General features: G+C 50.3%; 2 protein-coding genes across 3 annotated transcripts in view; one reads left to right on the top strand and one right to left on the bottom strand.

Moving 5' to 3' along the window:
- The window catches only part of LOC127580904 (SLAM family member 5-like), a 665,368-nt gene that overhangs the window by 536,104 nt on the left and 110,963 nt on the right, over window positions 1-18,301 (bottom strand). The window lies entirely within an intron of this gene.
- Window positions 13,914-18,301, top strand: part of LOC127580907 (carcinoembryonic antigen-related cell adhesion molecule 5-like) — a 34,147-nt gene continuing 29,759 nt past the window's right edge. Inside the window, exon 1 of the mRNA XM_052034888.1 lies at window positions 13,914-17,623. Within this exon, the coding sequence (XP_051890848.1) occupies window positions 17,557-17,623 (67 nt within the window). The 5' untranslated portion in view covers window positions 13,914-17,556. The remainder of the gene's footprint in view (window positions 17,624-18,301) is intronic.

The following is an 18,301-nucleotide window of genomic DNA, read 5'->3' as shown; positions in this document are numbered from 1 at the left end:
ACAGGACGCTGGTGATTATGAGGTGACTGTTACAACGAGTTCAGGAGCACAGACTCAGGCGACAGTCCGACTGGAGGTGTTCGGTGAGTGAGACTGCTGCAGAGGGGCCCAGGTTTCACTGGTTCCTGAAACACCCCTAATTAATGGGTGAGGGCAGATCCTGTGCATTCCCCTGTTTACTGAACCCCACTGACTGCCAGTGTCCAGAGCTGGGAGCCACGGTCCCAGTGTAGTGGGGCTGAGGCAGTGCCAGGCTGGGGGACACGCCAACCACATCCCTGGAGACTGGGCCAGGGGCCGTGAAGTATCAAACCGTCATTGGGGAACCTAGTGGCTCTGAGACTGGAGCAGCTGAGGACACAGGGTGGGGGGACCGGAGGGATAGGCGGAGGGATAGTCCGATGGGATGGGAGGGATTGGTGTGGATGGGCCAAAAAGTCTGTATCTGTGGGTCAGAGTTGAACAGATCCCACTGTATTCCAGGTCAAAGTCCTGTTCTGTCATGTTCAGGGATCCCAGTCGTTCCGTCTGTTTCCCAGAGCACTGCTTGTTAATTCCCCAGACTGAGGTCTGAGCTCAGCAAGGTGTTTATTCCTCAGCCTTCGTGCTGTGCTTTGCTGAGTGATCCCCTGTGTGTTCATTACACAGAATGTAGTTTCCCAGTGAGTGACACAGTACACGTACACACAGCACACTCACACCCAGCAATATAGTTCCTGACTCACTTTTACAATAATATAATGTTCCCAATAATCTCACCCAGCAACGTCTGGCTGAGAAATCTTCTCTCCTCCATCCCAGGGTTAACCGGTTCCCATTGAAGGCAAGAGAACATCAGAACATGGGAAATAGGAGCAGGAGGAGACCATTCAGCCCCTCCAGCCTGTTCCCACTCACTGAGATCAGGGCTGGTCTGACCTTGGCCTCAGCTCCACTTTCCTGCCTGTTCCCCACAACCCCCGACTCCCCTCCAGATCAAAACTCTGTCTGTCTCGGCCTTGAACACATTCAGTGACTCGGCCTCCACAGCTCTCTGGGGGAGAGAATTCCAAAGATTTCTGTCCCAAATCTCTGTTATGGCCACAACGTCATAGTTCTATGCACTGATCCATGCTCTGAGTTCACTCTTACCGTTAACACTTCTGGAATTAAAATAAACACACTTCAACCTGTCCGTCCCATCGTGTCTATTGGACCAGAAGACCATGAGACAGAGGAGCTGAATCCGGCCATTCAGCCCATCGAGTCTGCTCCACCATTTGATGATTGATTTTTCCCTCTCAGCCTGATTCTGCTGCCTCCTCCCTGTAACCTTTGATGTCTTTACTAATCAAGAACCAATCAACCTCCACTTACCGGCTAAAGAAATCCCTCCTCATCTCTGATCTAAAGGGATTTCCTTCTATTCTGAGGCTGTGCCCTCTGGTCCTGGACTCTCCCACTACTGGAAACATGCTCTCCACATCCAATCTATCCAGGCCTTTCAATCACCTGCAGGTTTCAATGAGATCCCCCTTCATCCTTCTAAACTCCAGCAAGTACAGGCCCAGAGCCATCAAATGCTCCTCATACATTAACCTTTTCATTCCTGGGATCATTCTCATAAACCTCCTCTGCACCCTCTCCAACGCCAGCACATCCTTCCTTAGATATGGGTCCCAAAACTGCTCACAATCATCCAAATATGGTCTGACCAACACCTTATAAAGCCTCAGCATTACACCCTTGCTTTTATATTCTTGTCCTCTCGAAATGAATGCTGACATTGCATTTGCCTTCCTTACTTCTGATTCAACCTGCAAGTTAACCTTTAGGGAATCCTGCACCCCTGATTTCTGAGTTTTCTCCCCATTTAGAAAATAGTCTACACCTTAGTGCACCAAAGTGCTTGACCAAACACGTTCCTACACTGTGTTCCATCTGCCAATTCTTTGCCCATTCTCCCAACCTGTCCAAGTCCTTCTGCAGACTCCCTGCTTCCTCAACACTACCTGCCTTTATATCATCTGCAAATTTGCCCACAAAGCCATCAATTCCATCATCCTGATTATTAACATAGAACGTGAAAAGTAGTGGACCAAACACCGACCTGAGGAACACCACTAGTCAATGGCAGCCAACCAGTAAAGGCCCCCTTTATTCCCACGCTTTGCCTTCTACCAGTCAGTCAATCTTCTATCCATACTGGTACCTTTCCTGTAATATCATGGGCTCCCACCTTGTTTAACAGCCTCATGTGTGGCACCTTGTCAAAGGCCTTCTGAAAATCCCTGCCCATCCTTCCTTACAGACTTACTGGACATGACACCTTCCTTCCTCTCAACCCCTCCACTTTCTGACCTGGTGCTCTGGTTCCCAGCCCCCTGCCAAACTAGTTTAAACTCTCCTGAGCAGCTCTGGGGAACCTCCTGGCCAGGATATTGGTTCCCTTCCAGTTAAGGTGCGACATGTCCTTGTACAAGTTGGCCCTGCACCAGAAAAGGTTCCAATGATCCCTGAAACCCTGCCCTCACTAACACGAGGCACCGGGAGTAATCCAGAGATCACTACCTTCGAGGTCCTGCTTTTCAGCCTCTTTCCTAACTCCCTAAACTCACTGCGCAGGACCTCATCTCCCTTTCTACCTGTGTCATTGGTACCAACATGCACCATGACCTCTGGCTACTCACTCTCCCCCTTGAGAATGTTCTGCAGGCACTTCAAGACTTCCTCAACCCTGGCACCCAGGAGGCAACGCATCATCCTGGCATCTCTTTTGTGGCCACAGAATCTCCTGTCTGTCCCTCTAACACATAGAGTCATACAGCATGGAAACAGGGCCTGCAGCCTAACTTGTCCATGTCGACTATGTGGCCCAGCGAGCTAGTCCCATCTGCCTATGTTTGGCCCATAGCCCTCGAAACCTCTGCTGTCCATGTACTTATCTACATGGGTTTTCAATGTTGCTAATGTGCCCACCTCAACCACTATTTCTGGCAGCTTATTCCAAATACGCACCACCCTTTGTGTGAAGAAGCTGCCCCTGATGTCCCTTTTAAACCTCTCGCCTCTGATCTTAAACCTGTGGCCTCTTGTTTTTACCACCCGCCTCCCCGGGGAAAAAGACTATGTGCTTTCATTCTGTCGAGGCACCTCATGATGCATCAGGTCACCCCTCAATCTCTGATATTCCAGGGAATAAAGTCCCAGGCTACACAACCTCTCCTTGTAACTCAGGCCCCCAAGACCAGGCAACACCCTGGTAAATCTGTTATGTATTCTTTCAAATCTAGATAACGTCTTTCCTCCGACAGGGTGACCAAAACTGCTCACAATACTCCAAGTGCAGCCTCACCAATGTCCCATATAACTGCAACATAACTTCCCAACTCCTGTACTTAGTGCCCTGACTGATGAAGGCCAGAATGCCAAATGCCTTCTTCACCACCCTGTCTACCTGTGACGCCACTTTCAGCGAACTGTGGACTTGCGTTCCCAGGTCCCTCTGTTCCAAAACACTTCCCAGGGCCCATCCATTCAGTGTACAAGCCCGACTCTGATTTGATCTCCCAAAAGTCAATACCTCACAATTATCTGGATTGAAAGCCATTTGCTAATCCTCAGTCCGCATACCCAGCTGATCAAAATCTCCCTGTAATTTTTCATAACCTTCTACACTGTCTACAACACCACCTACTTTAGTATCATCTGCAAACTTACTAACCGTGCCTTGTACATTCACATCCAAATCGTTTATATAAATTACAAACAATAAAGGTCCCGACACCGACCTCTGTGGCACATCACTAGACACAGGCCTCCAGTCTGAGAAACAACCCTCGACCATTCCCCTCTCCTTTTATCACTGAGCCAATTCTGAATCAGTCTGCTACCTCCACGGGTCCCATGCGATCTAACCTTCCAGACTAACCTGCCATCAGCGACCTTGTCAAAGGCCTTGCTAAACTCCATACAGACAACATCCACTGCCCAACCCTCATCTACCCTCTTGGTTATCACCTCAAAGAACTCCAAGAGATTTCTCAGACACGACTTCCCATGCACAAAGCCGTGCTAATTCTCCCAAATCAGACCCTGTCTCTCCGTATGTTGGTAGATCCTGTCCCTCAGAATCGCCTCCAGCAATTTACCCACCACCGATGTCAGACTCACCCCCCTGTAGTTTCCTGGCTTGTTTTTGCTCACTTTTTATAGAATGGCACCACATTACTCCAGTCCTCCAGAACCTCACCTGTGGCCAGAGATGAAGCAGAAATCTCCGCAAGGACCTCCGCAATCTCTTCTTCAGCTTCCCACAAGGTCCGAGAATGCACCAGGTCAGGCCCTGGGGTTTCATTCACCTTAATGCACTTTAAGGGCTCCAGTACCTCCTCCCTGCTAATTTGTATGTGGTTCAATGACAACACCACTCATATCCCCCATTTCCTGAGCTTCCATTGTTTTCTCCACAGTGAAAACTGAAGAGAAATGTTCATTAAAAATCTCGTCCATTTCCTCTGCTTCCACACACAGACGGCCATGCTGATCTTTAAGGGGACCTGTTCTCTTCCTAACCACCCTTTTCCTCTTAATATACCTATAGAATCTCTTGGGATTTTGCCTCGCCTTGCCTGCCAGATCCTTCTCCTGTCCCTTTTTTTGCCCTCCGATCTTCTCTCTTAAGTGCACTCCTACACTTCTTGCAGTCATCAAGAGATTCACAAGGTTCCAATTGCTGATACACAGTGGATGCCTCCCTCTTCTTGTTAACCAGAGCCTCAATGTTTCTTGTCAACCAGGATTCCTGCAACCTACCAGCCCTGTCCTTCACCCTAACGGGAACATCCAAGTCCTGAAGTCCTGATATCCTACCTCTAAAGCCCTCCCACATTGCAGACGCTCTGTTCCTTGCGAACAATCTCGTCCAATCAACCACTGCAAGATCCTGCCTGATGGCTCCAAAATTTGCTCTGCCCCAGTTCAGGACCCTAACCCGTGAACCGGTCGTATCCATCTCCAGAGACAGAAAGAGAGAGAGAGAGAGAAAGAGAAACAGAAATACAGAGAAGAGAGAGATTGCGAGTGAAAGAGAGAGACAGAGAAAAAGAGCGAAAAAGAGTGACCGAGACACAGACAGGGAGAAGGAGAGACAGAGAGAGAGAAAAAGAGATTCAGAGAGAAGGAGATAAAGAAAGAGACAGAGAGAGAAAGAGAGGGAAAAAGAGCTAGAGAAAGAGACAGAAAAAGAGAGAATGAGAGAAAGAGACAGAAAAAGAGAGAATGAGGGAAAGAGAGAAAGTGAAACGGAGAGAGAGAGAGACAGAGGGCAGAGAGACAATAGAGAAAGAGAGAGAGTGAAAGAGAAAGGCAGAGAGAGAGAGATATAGAGACGAGACAGAAAGAGATAGGAAGAAAGAGAGTGAGAGAGAAACAGAGAGTCAGAGATGAGACAGAGAGGAAGAGAGAGAGCAACAGAGAGATTTAGAAAGGGAGAGAAAGAGAGAGACAGGGGAACAGAGAGAGAAAGAGAGAGATAGGTAGAGAGAGAAAAACACAGAAAGAGAAAGAGATAGGAAGAAAGAGAGGAAGAGAAAGAAGGAGAAATAGAGAGTGAGAGAGAGAAACAGAGAGAGAGGGAGTCAGCGACAGAGAGAGAATGAGAGACAGTGAGACAGAGAGAGCGCAACAGAGAGAGATAGAAAGGGAAGGAGAGGAAGAGGGAGTGAGAGGGAGACAGCGAGAGGGAAAGAAAGAATGAGAGAGAGAAAAAGAGACAGAGAGAAAGAGAATGAAAGAGAGGGAAAGAGAGAGACAGAAATAGAGACAGACAGACAGACAGAAAGAGAAAGAGTGAGAGAGACAGAGAAGGAAAGAGAGAGACAGATAGAGGGAGAGAGATAGAAAGACAGAGAGAGATAGAGAAAAGAGACACAGAAAGAGAGAGAGAGAAAGAGAAAGAATCAGCAAGAAAGACAGAGGGACAGAAAGAAAGAGAGAGACACAGAGAGCAAGAGGCAGAGCGAGAGTGAGTGAGAGAGAAAGATAAAAAGAGAAAGGGACAGTGAAAGAAAGAGAGTGAATCAGGGAAAGAGACAGGAAGAGAGACAGAGAAAGAGAGAGACAGAGAGAAAGAGAGGGAGAGAGAGAAAGAGAGACAGAAGAGAGAAAGTGAAAGAGATAGGAGTGACGGGGGGGCAGAGAGAGCGATAGAGAGTTAGAGAGAGAGTGAGAGCGACAAAGAGAGAGTGAAAAAGAGAGAGAGAGAAGGATCGAGTGTGACGGGGAGACTGGGAGAGGTTCTCCGTGTTACTGAGCGTTGGGCGGGGTTGGCCGGACGTCAGTTCCTGCGCCTTCAGTTCACCGACCGGTAGAAACACAAACAGCCGCTTCGACGTCTGTGCGCCTTCAGAGTCCCATCGAAGTTTCAAGATGCAGCGTTTCCCCTCCAGGAGTGACTCCTATCTGTTCTGTGCCTACGTTTTTGCCATTTGTACGGGTAAGGTCAGACTGTGGTGAGCGACTCCGGCTGTAGAACGATCAGTGTGTGTGGGTCCCGTCCGGGGGTTCTGTGCCTGCGGTGGTCCGTCAGTACATTGGGGTCACATCCTGGCTCTGTGTCAGTCCTCCCCCGACACAGAACCTGACCTCCTCCACTCACACCCCCCCCCCATCTATATATGTAATATATTTAAAAGACCTGTGTTGTGTCCCGAGTGCAATGTTACTCTGCTTCACTCATCCCTCCACTTCCTGCTCTCACTTCCTGCCACCATTTCATGCCGTGTTTCCCTCACCCTGTGAGAACCAGCTCCCCGCACCCTGACACCAGCTCCCCACCCCCACAGGGGCTCTGGGGATTCAGACCCAACTCGTGGCCTCAAACAGTGGCAGGAAGTGGGAGGGGCTGGTTCAGACAGTAACAGCGCTCGGGACCCAAAGGAGAGAAATAGATTGGATCCAAAATGGGCTCAGAGGGAGGGAGGAAAGGGGAATGGGTGACGGGTGTTGATGTGACTGGAGCTGTTACCAGTGGGACCCACAGGGTCAGTGCCCCGTTGCTCACTCTGTGTTGCAGACAGTAACGAGTTGGAGCTAAATGTAGGGGGCAGGGTGAAGAAGCCTTGCAGGTGGTACAAACATTGTCCGTGTGGACGGCAGTGAGAAGGAGAGCCCCAGACTGCAGGGACGCCCTGGAGTACAGTGGGCAGCATCCGTCTCCTTGATGAAGGGAAGGTGTCAATGGGCTGGAACTGGTTGAGAGAAGGTTCACCAGGCTGAGACCTGGAACAGGTGGGCTGTTTGTGGGGAAAGGTTGGATCTGCGGCAGTTTGGAAGGGTGAGGAGGGACTGAAGTGAAAGGTGTGGGACCCTGAGGGAGCTGACAGGGTGGGTGTGGGGAGGATGTTCCCCCCGCGGGAGATCGAGAACAAGGGGTCACCGTGTGAAAAGAAGGGGCAGCCCATTTAAACAGGGATGAGGTGAAATCATTTCTGTCCGAGGTGGAGAGTCTTTGGAACTCTCTTCCTCAAAGGGCGCTGGAGGCAGGGTCTTTGATCATTTTAAGGCAGAGGGAGAGAGATCATTGACGTGAGGAAGTGACAGGTCACGGTGGGGGGTGTGGACGGGAATGTGGAGCTGAGGATACAGTCGGATCAGCCGGGAGGAAGGGAGTGACCTGATCTGTGTGTCCGTGTGAGGGATCAACAGGTTGGGCAGCAAATGCAGTTTAGAGCCACAGAGCTGTACAGCATGGAGACAGGCCATTTGGCCCATCACGTCCGCACTGACCAGGGGGCACCCATCCGTACTGATCCCATCTCCCAGAACCTGTCCTGTAGCCGTCTATGTCTGGGGGATTCGAGAGCTCGTCTGGACACTTGTTAAGTGTTGTCAGTGACTCTGCTTCCCCCACCGTCCCCGGCAGTGTGTTCCTGATACACACCGCTCTCCAGGTGAGAAAGGTCCCCTCAGGTCCCCTCTAAATCCCTTCCCCTTCACCCTGAATCTGTGCCCTCTCGTTTAATCTGCCTCTGGTATGCGAAAGGTTTCCTGCAGCCTGCCCGATCTATACCCCACGTAATTTTATATACCCCAATCATGTCCCCACTTCACCTCCTCTGCTACGGGGAAAACAGACCCAACCTCTCCAGTCTCTCCTCACTGAAACGCTCCGTCCTCAGCAACCTCCTGGTGACTCTCCTCTGCCCCCTCTCCAGCACCATCACATCCTGGTTTAATCCTCGTAAGTGTGAGGTGATGTATCTGGGGAGGTGATGCAGACGGGGAGTCCACAATAAGTGGGAGGGTGCGAGTGGTGTGGAGAGACAGGGGAAGCTTGGAGTGTTCCCTAAAGGGAACAGGACAGGTGAATAAAGGGTTACGCAGGAAGCCGGGAAACTTTCCTTCAGAGACAGAGGAATAAAAAGAGAGAGAGAAGGAGAGATAGAGACAGTGGGTGAGATATAGAGAGATACAGTGAGAAAGAGAGAGAAAAAGAGAGACAAACATAGAGAGAAAGAAAGAGACACAAGAGACAGATGGAGAGAGAAGGAGAGAGAAAGAGAGATAGAAAGAGAAAAAGAGAAAGAGGGAGGAAGAGAAACAGAGCTAGAAAGAGGGAGAAAGAGAGAGAGAAAAGGGAGAGAGAAAGAGACAAGGATAGAGAAAGAGAGAGAGAAAGACAGAGAAAGGGAGACAGAAAGAGACAGAGAGAGAGACTGACAGAACAAGATAGAAAGAGAGAGAAAGAGGAGAGAAAGAGAGAGTGAGAGGGAAAATGAAGAGAGAGAGAGATGCAAGGAAAGATGAAGAGAAAGAGTCAGACAGAGAGAGAAAGAAAGAGAGACAAAGAGAGAGAAAAGGAGACCAAGAACCAACGTAGAAGAGAGAGAGAGAAAGAGAGAGGGAGAGAAAAAGATGGTGAGAGAGAGAAAGAAAGCAAAAGAGAGAGAGAATAAGAGAGGAAAAGAGAGAGCAAGAAAAAGAGAGAAAACGAGAGACAGAATGAAAGAGAGAGAGACAGAGACAGAAATGAGAGAGAGATAAAAAACAGAGGGAGGGAGAGAGAGTGAGACAGAGAGAAAGAGTGAGAGAGAAAAAGAGAGACAAGGAGAAAGAGAAAGACAGAAAGAACGAGAGAGAGAAAAGAAAATAAGAGAATCAAGGAAAGAGAGAGAAAGAGAGCAAGATGGAGAGATAGAGAGGCAGAGATAGAGAGGCAGAGATAGAGAGATGGAGACAGAGAAACATAGAGAGTGAGAGAGACAGAGAGAGAGAGAAAGGTGTGAATCAGGGAAAGAGAGAGAGAAGAGAGAGCAAGAGGGATAGAAGGAGAGACAGAGAAAGAAACAGAAAGACAGAGAGAAAAAGAGACAGAGAGAAAGACAGAAAGAGAGAGAAAAAAGAGAGAGAGAGTGAGAGGAGTGGGTGAGCAAGAGAACGAGAGAGGTGGTGGGGTGGTGGGGAGAGAATGCAACAGGATGGGGACCGGCCCCTCTCACAGCCAAACCACCGTTCTCTGCTGGTGGAGGAGCGCTCTGACCAGAGGTGACCCTGTCCCAGACTCGGAATAGCTCCCAATAAAAACTGCACAGCTCCCACAGAGCAGCACGGCTGATGTTCACCATTGGGAACCGCGTGTCCTCCTGAAGGCAACGCCCCGACAGAAAAAGTGTATCGCCAGCACATGCCATGTTGCAGGGTGCTCAGTGTACAAGTATCTCTGCAGGGTCCTGAGGCAGAGAGCCCCCAGCTGGGTACGTGCACACACCAGCGACTGACCGCCCTCCTCAATCGGGAGACTCAGGTCTGCAGCAGAAACCCAGTGTTTCCTGTTGCCACAGAAGAAGTCGACCAACTTCCTCTGGGTCATGGTGACAATGACAGAGGGCAGGACCCGAGTGACCAACCGGTGCCACAACATGGAGGCCACCAGTTGGTTTATGACCAGCTCCCTGTCCTGGTAAGGAATTACTCTAAAATGACCTGACCAGCGTCCCAGCCGGGCAACAACTTCCGTCTCTCAGTCCTGCCAGTTCGCCGGCCAGGTTTCCTCAGTGGACCTCATGCAGACACCCAGGTAGAAGAGGCGCAGGGTGCTCCACGCAAATGGTCTCAGCTCCTCCGGCAGGGAGTCCACGCACCACTGACCCACCAAGAGGAACATATCTCAGGGTAGTAGGGGGAGGGTCACAAAGAGATTCCTGCTCTCCAAGCCCTGGGAATGGGTGACGGAACAGTGTAGAGAGGGCCTGACTCACCCACCTCCCTCTGGGGAACATTCCCGACCTCCCGTTCCTTTAACTCTGGGCCTCCTGGTATCGCCCCTCTGCCCAGGGCCAGAGCTCTTTCCTGTTCCCTGTCTGGGCCCCTCGTCCCTTCACATCCTGATTAAATCTGCCCTCAGCCTCTGTTCCAGGGAACCCCCTCAGTCTGACCCATCTCCTCACCGAACCTTCTCAGCCCTGCCCCATCCTGGTAACTCCCCTCTCCCCCCTCTGGTGTGACACCCCCTACCCCAGACCTGTCCAGCTCCCCCGTTCACAGACCCTGGGTCCCAACCAACAAAGGCAGGGATCCCGACTGCCTCTTCACTCCCTCACCCACCTGACCTGTTCCCAGGTCCCTCTGTCCCCCCCACACCACTCACACCCTCCAATTTAACCCGTGTTCTGTTACTGTGTTCACCCTCCCCAAACACCCCACCCCCCTTCTGCGGACTGGGTCCCATTTGCCGTGTCTGTGCCCCCCCTGACCCGTCCATCGATATCGGGCTGCAGGCTGCAACTTCCTTCCTCAGGGCCGGGTGCAGAGAGTCTTTACTCTGTTCTCCCCGTGGGCTCACTGTGTGATGTAGGAACTGTGGGCCGGGTCCCTCACAGGGCCGGGAGCCAGACGATGGGCCGCATGGCCTGCACCTGTGTCTGTGATTCTCCCAGCTCCGACGACTCCTCCAGTCACAGAGCTCACCTGCTGACTGCCTCCTCTTGTCTCCTCAGCTGGGACTGGGGCTTCCCCTCCCACTGTGAATGGAACTCAGGAACACTCGGTCTCCTTACCTCCCGGGATCCAGGTCGGACTGGACGTTGCTCAGGTTGTGTGGAGACGGACATCACCCAGAACCAGGATAGTGGAATACTCAAAGGGGGACATTTCATAGTTCGGTTCTGAGCAGTACAAGCAACAGGTAACTCTTCATCGCGGGGACTTCAGTCTGGAAATCTGTGATCTACAGAGAGGACGCTGGGGATTATGAGGTGACTGTTACAGCGAGTTCAGGAGCTGAGAATAAAACGACAGTGCGACTGGAGGTGTACGGTGAGTGAGACTGCCGCGGAGGGGCCCGGGTTTCACCAGTTCCTGAAACACCCCTAATTAATGGGTGAGGGCAGATCCTGTGTGTTCCCCTGTTTACTGAACCCCACTGACTGCCAGTGTCCAGAGCTGGGGCTCACGGTCCCAGTGTAGTGGGGCTGAGGCAGTGCCAGGCTGGAGGACACTCCCACCACATCCCGGAAACTGGGCCAGGGGCCGTGAAGGATCAAACTGTCAACGAGGAATCTCGTGGCTTTGAGGCTGGAGAAGTCGATCACACAGGGAGGGGGGATTGGAGGGACAGACTGATGGCATAGGAGGAGTTGGTGTGGATGGGCCGAATGGTCTGTATCTGTGGGTCACAGTTGAACAGATCTCACTGTATCCCCAGGTCAAAGGCCTGGTCTGTCAAGTTCAGGGATCCCAGTTGTTCTGTCTGTTTCCCAGAGCACTGCTTGTTAATTCCCCAGACTGAGGTCTGAGCTCAGCAAGGTGTTTATTCCTCAACCTTCATGTTGTGCTTTGCTGAGCGATCCCGTGTGTTCATTACACAGAATGTAGTGCCCCAGTGAGTGACACAGTACACGTACACACAGCACACTCACACCCAGCAATATAGTTCCTGACTCACTCTTACAATAATATAACGTTCCCAATAATCTCACCCAGCAACGTCTGGCTGAGAAATCTTCTCTCCTCCATCCCAGGGTTAACCGGTTCCCATTGAAGGGAAGAGAACATCAGAACATGGGAAATAGGAGCAGGAGGAGACCATTCAGCCCCTCCAGCCTGTTCCCACTCACTGAGATCAGGGCTGGTCTGACCTTGGCCTCAGCTCCACTTTCCTGCCTGTTCCCCACAACCCCCGACTCCCCTCCAGACCAAAACTCTGTCTGTCTCGGCCTTGAACACATTCAGTGACTCGGCCTCCACAGCTCTCTGGGGGAGAGAATTCCAAAGATTTCTGTCCCAAATCTCTGTTATGGCCACAACGTCATAGTTCTATGCACTGATCCATGCTCTGAGTTCACTCTTACCGTTAACACTTCTGGAATTAAAATAAACACACTTCAACCCGTCCGTCCCATCGTGTCTATTGGACCAGAAGACCGTGAGACAGAGGAGCTGAATCCAGCCATTCAGCCCATCGAGTCTGCTCCACCATTTGATGATTGATTTTTCCCTCTCAGCCCCATTCTGCTGCCTCCTCCCTGTAACCTTTGATGTCTTTACTAATCAAGAACCAATCAACCTCCACTTACCAGCTAAAGAAATCCCTCCTCATCTCTGTTCTAAAGGGATTTCCTTCTATTCTGAGGCTGTGCCCTCTGGTCCTGGACTCTCCCACTACTGGAAACATCCTCTCCACATCCAAGCTATCCAGGCCTTTCAATCACCTGCAGGTTTCAATGAGATCCCCCTTCATCCTTCTAAACTCCAGCAAGTACAGGCCCAGAGCCATCAATTGCTCCTCATACATTAACCCTTTCATTCCTTGGGATCATTCTCATAAACCTCCTCTGCACCCTCTCCAATGCCAGCACATCCTTCCTTAGATATGGGTCCCAAAACTGCTCACAATCATCCAAATGTGGTCTGCCCAACACCTTATAAAGCCTCAGCATTACACCCTTGCTTTTATATTCTTGTCCTCTCGAAAAGAATACTGACACTGCATTTGCCTTCCTTACTTCTGATTTAACCTGCAAGTTAACCTTTAGGGAATCCTGCACCAGGACTCCCAAGACCCTTTGCACCCCTGATTTCTGAGTTTTCTCCCCATTTAGAAAATAGTCTACGCCTTAGTGCACCAAAGTGCTTGACCAAACACGTTCCTACACTGTGTTCCATCTGCCAATTCTTTGCCCATTCTCCCAACCTGTCCAAGTCCTTCTGCAGACTCCCTGCTTCCTCAACACTACCTGCCTTTGTATCATCTGCAAATTTGGCCACAAAGCCATCAATTCCATCATCCTGATTATTAACATAGAACGTGAAAAGTAGTGGACCAAACACCGACCTGAGGAACACCACTAGTCAATGGCAGCCAACCAGAAAAGGCCCCTTTTATTCCCACGCTTTGCCTTCTGCCAGTCAGTCAATCTTCTATCCATACTGGTACCTTTCCTGTAATATCATGGGCTCCCACCTTGTTTAACAGCCTCATGTGCGGCACCTTGTCAAAGGCCTTCTGAAAATCCCTGCCCATCCTTCCTTACAGACTTACTGGACATGACACCTTCCTTCCTCTCAACCCCTCCACTTTCTGACCTGGTGCTTTGGTTCCCAGCCCCCTGCCAAACTAGTTTAAACCTGAGCAGCTCTGGGGAACCTCCTGGCCAGGATATTGGTTCCCTTCCAGTTAAGGTGCAACATGTCCTTCTTGTACAGGTTGGCCCTGCACCAGAAAAGGTTCCAATGATCCCTGAAACCCTGCCCTCACTAACACGAGGCACCGGGAGTAATCCAGAGATCACTACCTTCGAGGTCCTGCTTTTCAGCCTCTTTCCTAACTCCCTAAACTCACTGCGCAGGACCTCATCTCCCTTTCTACCTGTGTCGTTGGTACCAACATGCACCATGACCTCTGGCTACTCACTCTCCCCCTTGAGAATGTTCTGCAGGCACTTCAAGACTTCCTCAACCCTGGCACCCAGGAGGCAACGCATCATCCTGGCATCTCTTTTGTGGCCACAGAATCTCCTGTCTGTCCCTCTAACACATAAAGTCATACAGCATGGAAACAGGGCCTTCAGCCCAACTTGTCCATGTCGACTATGTGGCCCAGCGAGCTAGTCCCATCTGCCTATGTTTGGCCCATAGCCCTCGAAACCTCTCCTGTCCATGTACTTACCTACATGGGTTTTCAATGTTGCTAATGTGCCCACCTCAACCACTATTTCTGGCAGCTTATTCCAAATACGCACCACCCTTTGTGTGAAGAAGCTGCCCCTGATGTCCCTCTTAAACCTCTCACCTCTGATCTTAAACCTGTGGCCTCTTGTTTTTACCACCCGCCTCCCAGGGGAAAAAGACTATGTGCTTTCACTCTGTCGAGGCACCTCATGATGCATCAGGTCACCCCTCAATCTCCGACATTCCAGGGAATAAAGTCCCAGGCTACACAACCTCTCCTTGTAACTCAGGCCCCCAAGACCAGGCAACACCCTGGTAAATCTGTTATGTATTCTTTCAAATCTAGATAACGTCTTTCCTCCGACAGGGTGACCAAAACTGCTCACAATACTCCAAGTGCAGCCTCACCAATGTCCCATATAACTGCAACATAACTTCCCAACTCCTGTACTTAGTGCCCTGACTGATGAAGGCCAGAATGCCAAACACCTTCTTCACCACCCTGTCTACCTGTGACGCCGCTTTCAGCGAACTGTGGACTTGCATTCCCAGGTCCCTCTGTTCCAAAACACTTCCCAGGGCCCATCCATTCAGTGTACAAGCCCGACTCTGGTTTGATCTCCCAAAAGTCAATACCTCACATTTATCTGGATTGAAAGCCATTTGCTAATCCTCAGTCCGCATACCCAGCTGATCAACATCTCCCTGTAATTTTTCATAACCTTCTACACTGTCTACAACACCACCTACTTTAGTATCATCTGCAAACTTACTAACCGTGCCTTGTACATTCACATCCAAATCGTTTATATAAATTACAAACAATAAAGGTTCCAACACCGACCTCTGTGGCACATCACTAGACACAGGCCTCCAGTCTGAGAAACAACCCTCGACCATTCCCCTCTCCTTTTATCACTGAGCCAATTCTGAATCAGTCTGATATCTCCCCGGGTCCCATGCGATCTAACCTTCCAGACTAACCTGCCATCAGCGACCTTGTCAAAGGCCTTGCTAAACTCCATACAGACAACATTCACTGCCCAACCCTCATCTACCCTCTTGGTTATCACCTCAAAGAACTCCAAGAGATCTCTCAGACACGACTTCCCATGCACAAAGCCGTGCTAATTCTCCCAAATCAGACCCTGTCTCTCCGTATGTTGGTAGATCCTGTCCCTCAGAATCGCCTCCAACAATTTACCCACCACCGATGTCAGACTCACCCGCCTGTAGTTTCCTAGCTTGTTTTTGCTCACTTTTTAAACAATGGCACCACATTACTCCAGTCCTCCAGAACCTCACCTGTGGCCAGAGATGAAGCAGAAATCTCTGCAAGGACCTCCGCAATCTCTTCTCCAGCTTCCCACAAGGTCCGAGAATGCACCAGGTCAGGCCCTGGGGTTTCATTCACCTTAATGCACTTTAAGGGCTCCAGTACCTCCTCCCTGCTAATCTGTATGTGGTCTAATGACACCACTCATATCCCCCATTTCCTGAGTTCCATTGTTTTCTCCACAGTGAAAACTGAAGAGAAATGTTCATTAAAAATCTCGCCCATTTCCTCTGCTTCCACACACAGACGGCCATGCTGATCTTTAAGGGGACCTGTTCTCTTCCTAACCACCCTTTTCCTCTTAATATACCTATAGAATCTCTTGGGATTTTGCCTCACCTTGCCTGCCAGATCCTTCTCCTGTCGTTTTTTTGCCCTCCGATCTTCTCTCTTAAGTGCACTCCTACACTTCTTGTAGTCATCAGAGATTCACAAGGTTCCAATTGCTGATACACAGTGGATGCCTCCCTCATTTTGTTAACCAGAGCCTCAATGTTTCTTGTCAACCAGGATTCCTGCAACCTACCAGCCCTGTCCTTCACCCTAACGGGAACATCCAAGACCTGAATTCCTGATATCCTACCTCTAAAGCCCTCCCACATTGCAGACTCTCTGTTCCTTGTGAACAATCTCGTCCAATCAACCACTGCAAGATCCTGCCCGATGGCTCCAAAATTTACTCTGCCCCAGTTCAGGACCCTAACCCGTGAACCGGTCGTATCCATCTCCAGAGACAGAAAGAGAGAGAGAGAGAGAGACAGAAAGACAGAGAAGAGAGAGATGGCGAGTGAAAGAGAGAGATACAGAAAGAGAGCGAAAAAGAGAGGGAGAAGGAGAGACAGAGAGAGAGAAAAACAGATTCAGAGAGAAGGAGATAAAGAAAGAGACAGAGAGAGAAAGAGAGGGAAAGAGAGAGAAAGAGACAGAAAAAGAGAGAATGAGGGAAAGAGAGGAAGTGAAACGGAGAGAGAGAGACAGAGGGCAGAGAGACAATAGAGAAAAAGAGAGAGTGAAAGAGAAAGGCAGAGAGAGAGAGATAGAGACAAGGAGAGAGAAAGAGAGGAAGAAAGAGAGTGAGAGAGAAACAGAGTCAGAGATGAGACAGAGAGGAAGAGAGAGAGCAACAGAGAGATTTAGAAAGGGAGAGAGAGAGAGACGGGGACAGAGAGAGAAAGAGAGATAGGTAGAGAGAGAAAAACACAGCAAGAGAAAGAGATAGGAAGAAAGAGAGGAAGAGAAAGAAGGAGAAATAGAGAGTGAGAGAGAAACAGAGAGAGGGAGTCAGCGACGGAGAGAAAGAGACAGTGAGACAGAGAGAGCGCAACAGAGAGAGAGATAGAAAGGGAAGGAGAGGAAGAGGGAGTGAGAGGGAGACAGCGAGAGGGAAAGAGAATGAGAGAGAGAAAAAGAGAGACGGAGAGAAAGAGAATGAAAGAGAGGGAAAGAGACAGACAGAGACAGACAGAAAGAGAAAGAGTGAGAGAGACAGAGACGGAAAGAGAGAGACAGATAGAGGGAGAGAGATAGAAAGACAGAGAGAGATAGATAAAAGAGACACAGAAAGAGAGAGAGAAAGAGTGTAAGAGAGACAGACAAGAGAGAAAGATAAGCGAGAGAGAGAGAGAGAGAAAGACTCAGAGAGAAAGACAGAGGGACAGAAAGAAAGAGAGAGAGAGAGCAAGAGGCAGAGATAGAGTGAGTGAGAGAGAAAGAGAAAAAGAGAAAGAGGGACAGTGAAAGAAAGAGAGAGTGAATCAGGGAAAGAGACAGAGAAAGAGAGGGAGAGAGAGAAAGAGAGACAGAAGAGAGAAAGTGAAAGAGATAGAAAGAGTGACGGGGGGCAGAGAGAGCGATAGAGAGTTAGAGAGAGAGTGAGAGCGACAAAGAGAGAGTGAAACAGAGAGAGAGAGAGAGAGAAGGATCGAGTGTGACGGGGAGACTGGGAGAGGTTCTCCGTGTTACTGAGCGTTGGGCGGGGTTGGCCGGACGGCAGTTCCTGCGCCTTCAGTTCACCGACCGGTGGCGGCACAAACAGCCGCTTCGACGTCTGTGAGTTTCATCAGAGTTTCAAGATGCAGCATTTCCCCTCCAGGAGTGACTCCTATCTGTTCTGTGCCTACGTTTTTGCCATTTGTACGGGTAAGGTCAGACTGTGGTGAGCGACTCCGGCTGTAGAACGATCAGTGTGTGTGGGTCCCGTCCGGGGGTTCTGTGTCTGCGGTGGTCCATCAGTACATTGGGGTCACATCCTGGCTCTGTGTCAGTCCTCCCCCGACACAGAACCTGACCTCCTCCACTCACCACCACCCCCCATCTATATATGTAATATATTTACAAGACCTGTGTTGTGTCCCGAGTGCAATGTTACTCTGCTTCACTCATCCCTCCACTTCCTGCTCTAACTTCCTGCCACCATTTCACGCCGTGTTTCCCTCACCCTGTGAGAACCAGCTCCCCGCACCCTGACACCAGCTCCCCACCCCCACAGGGGCTCTGGGGATTCAGACCCAACTCCTGGCCTCAAACAGTGGTAGGAAGTGGGAGGGGCTGGTTCAGACAGTAACAGCGCTCGGGACCCGAGGGAGAGCAATAGATTGGATCCAAAATGGGCTCAGAGGGAGGGAGGAGAGGGGAATGGGTGACGGGTGTTGATGTGACTGGAGCTGTTACCAGTGGGACCCACAGGGTCAGTGCCCCGTCCCTCACTCTGTTGTTGCAGACAGTAACGAGTTGGAGCTAAAAGTAGAGGGCAGGGTGAAGAAGCCTTGCAGGTGGTACAAACATTGTCCGTGTGGACGGCAGTGAGGAGGAGAGCCC

This window comes from Pristis pectinata, chromosome 20, assembly GCF_009764475.1.
Source record: "Pristis pectinata isolate sPriPec2 chromosome 20, sPriPec2.1.pri, whole genome shotgun sequence".
NCBI classification, from domain to species: Eukaryota; Metazoa; Chordata; class Chondrichthyes; order Rhinopristiformes; family Pristidae; genus Pristis; species Pristis pectinata.
The sequence above is the reverse complement of the archived record's forward strand: the minus strand, read 5'-3'. Positions and strand labels throughout refer to the sequence as shown.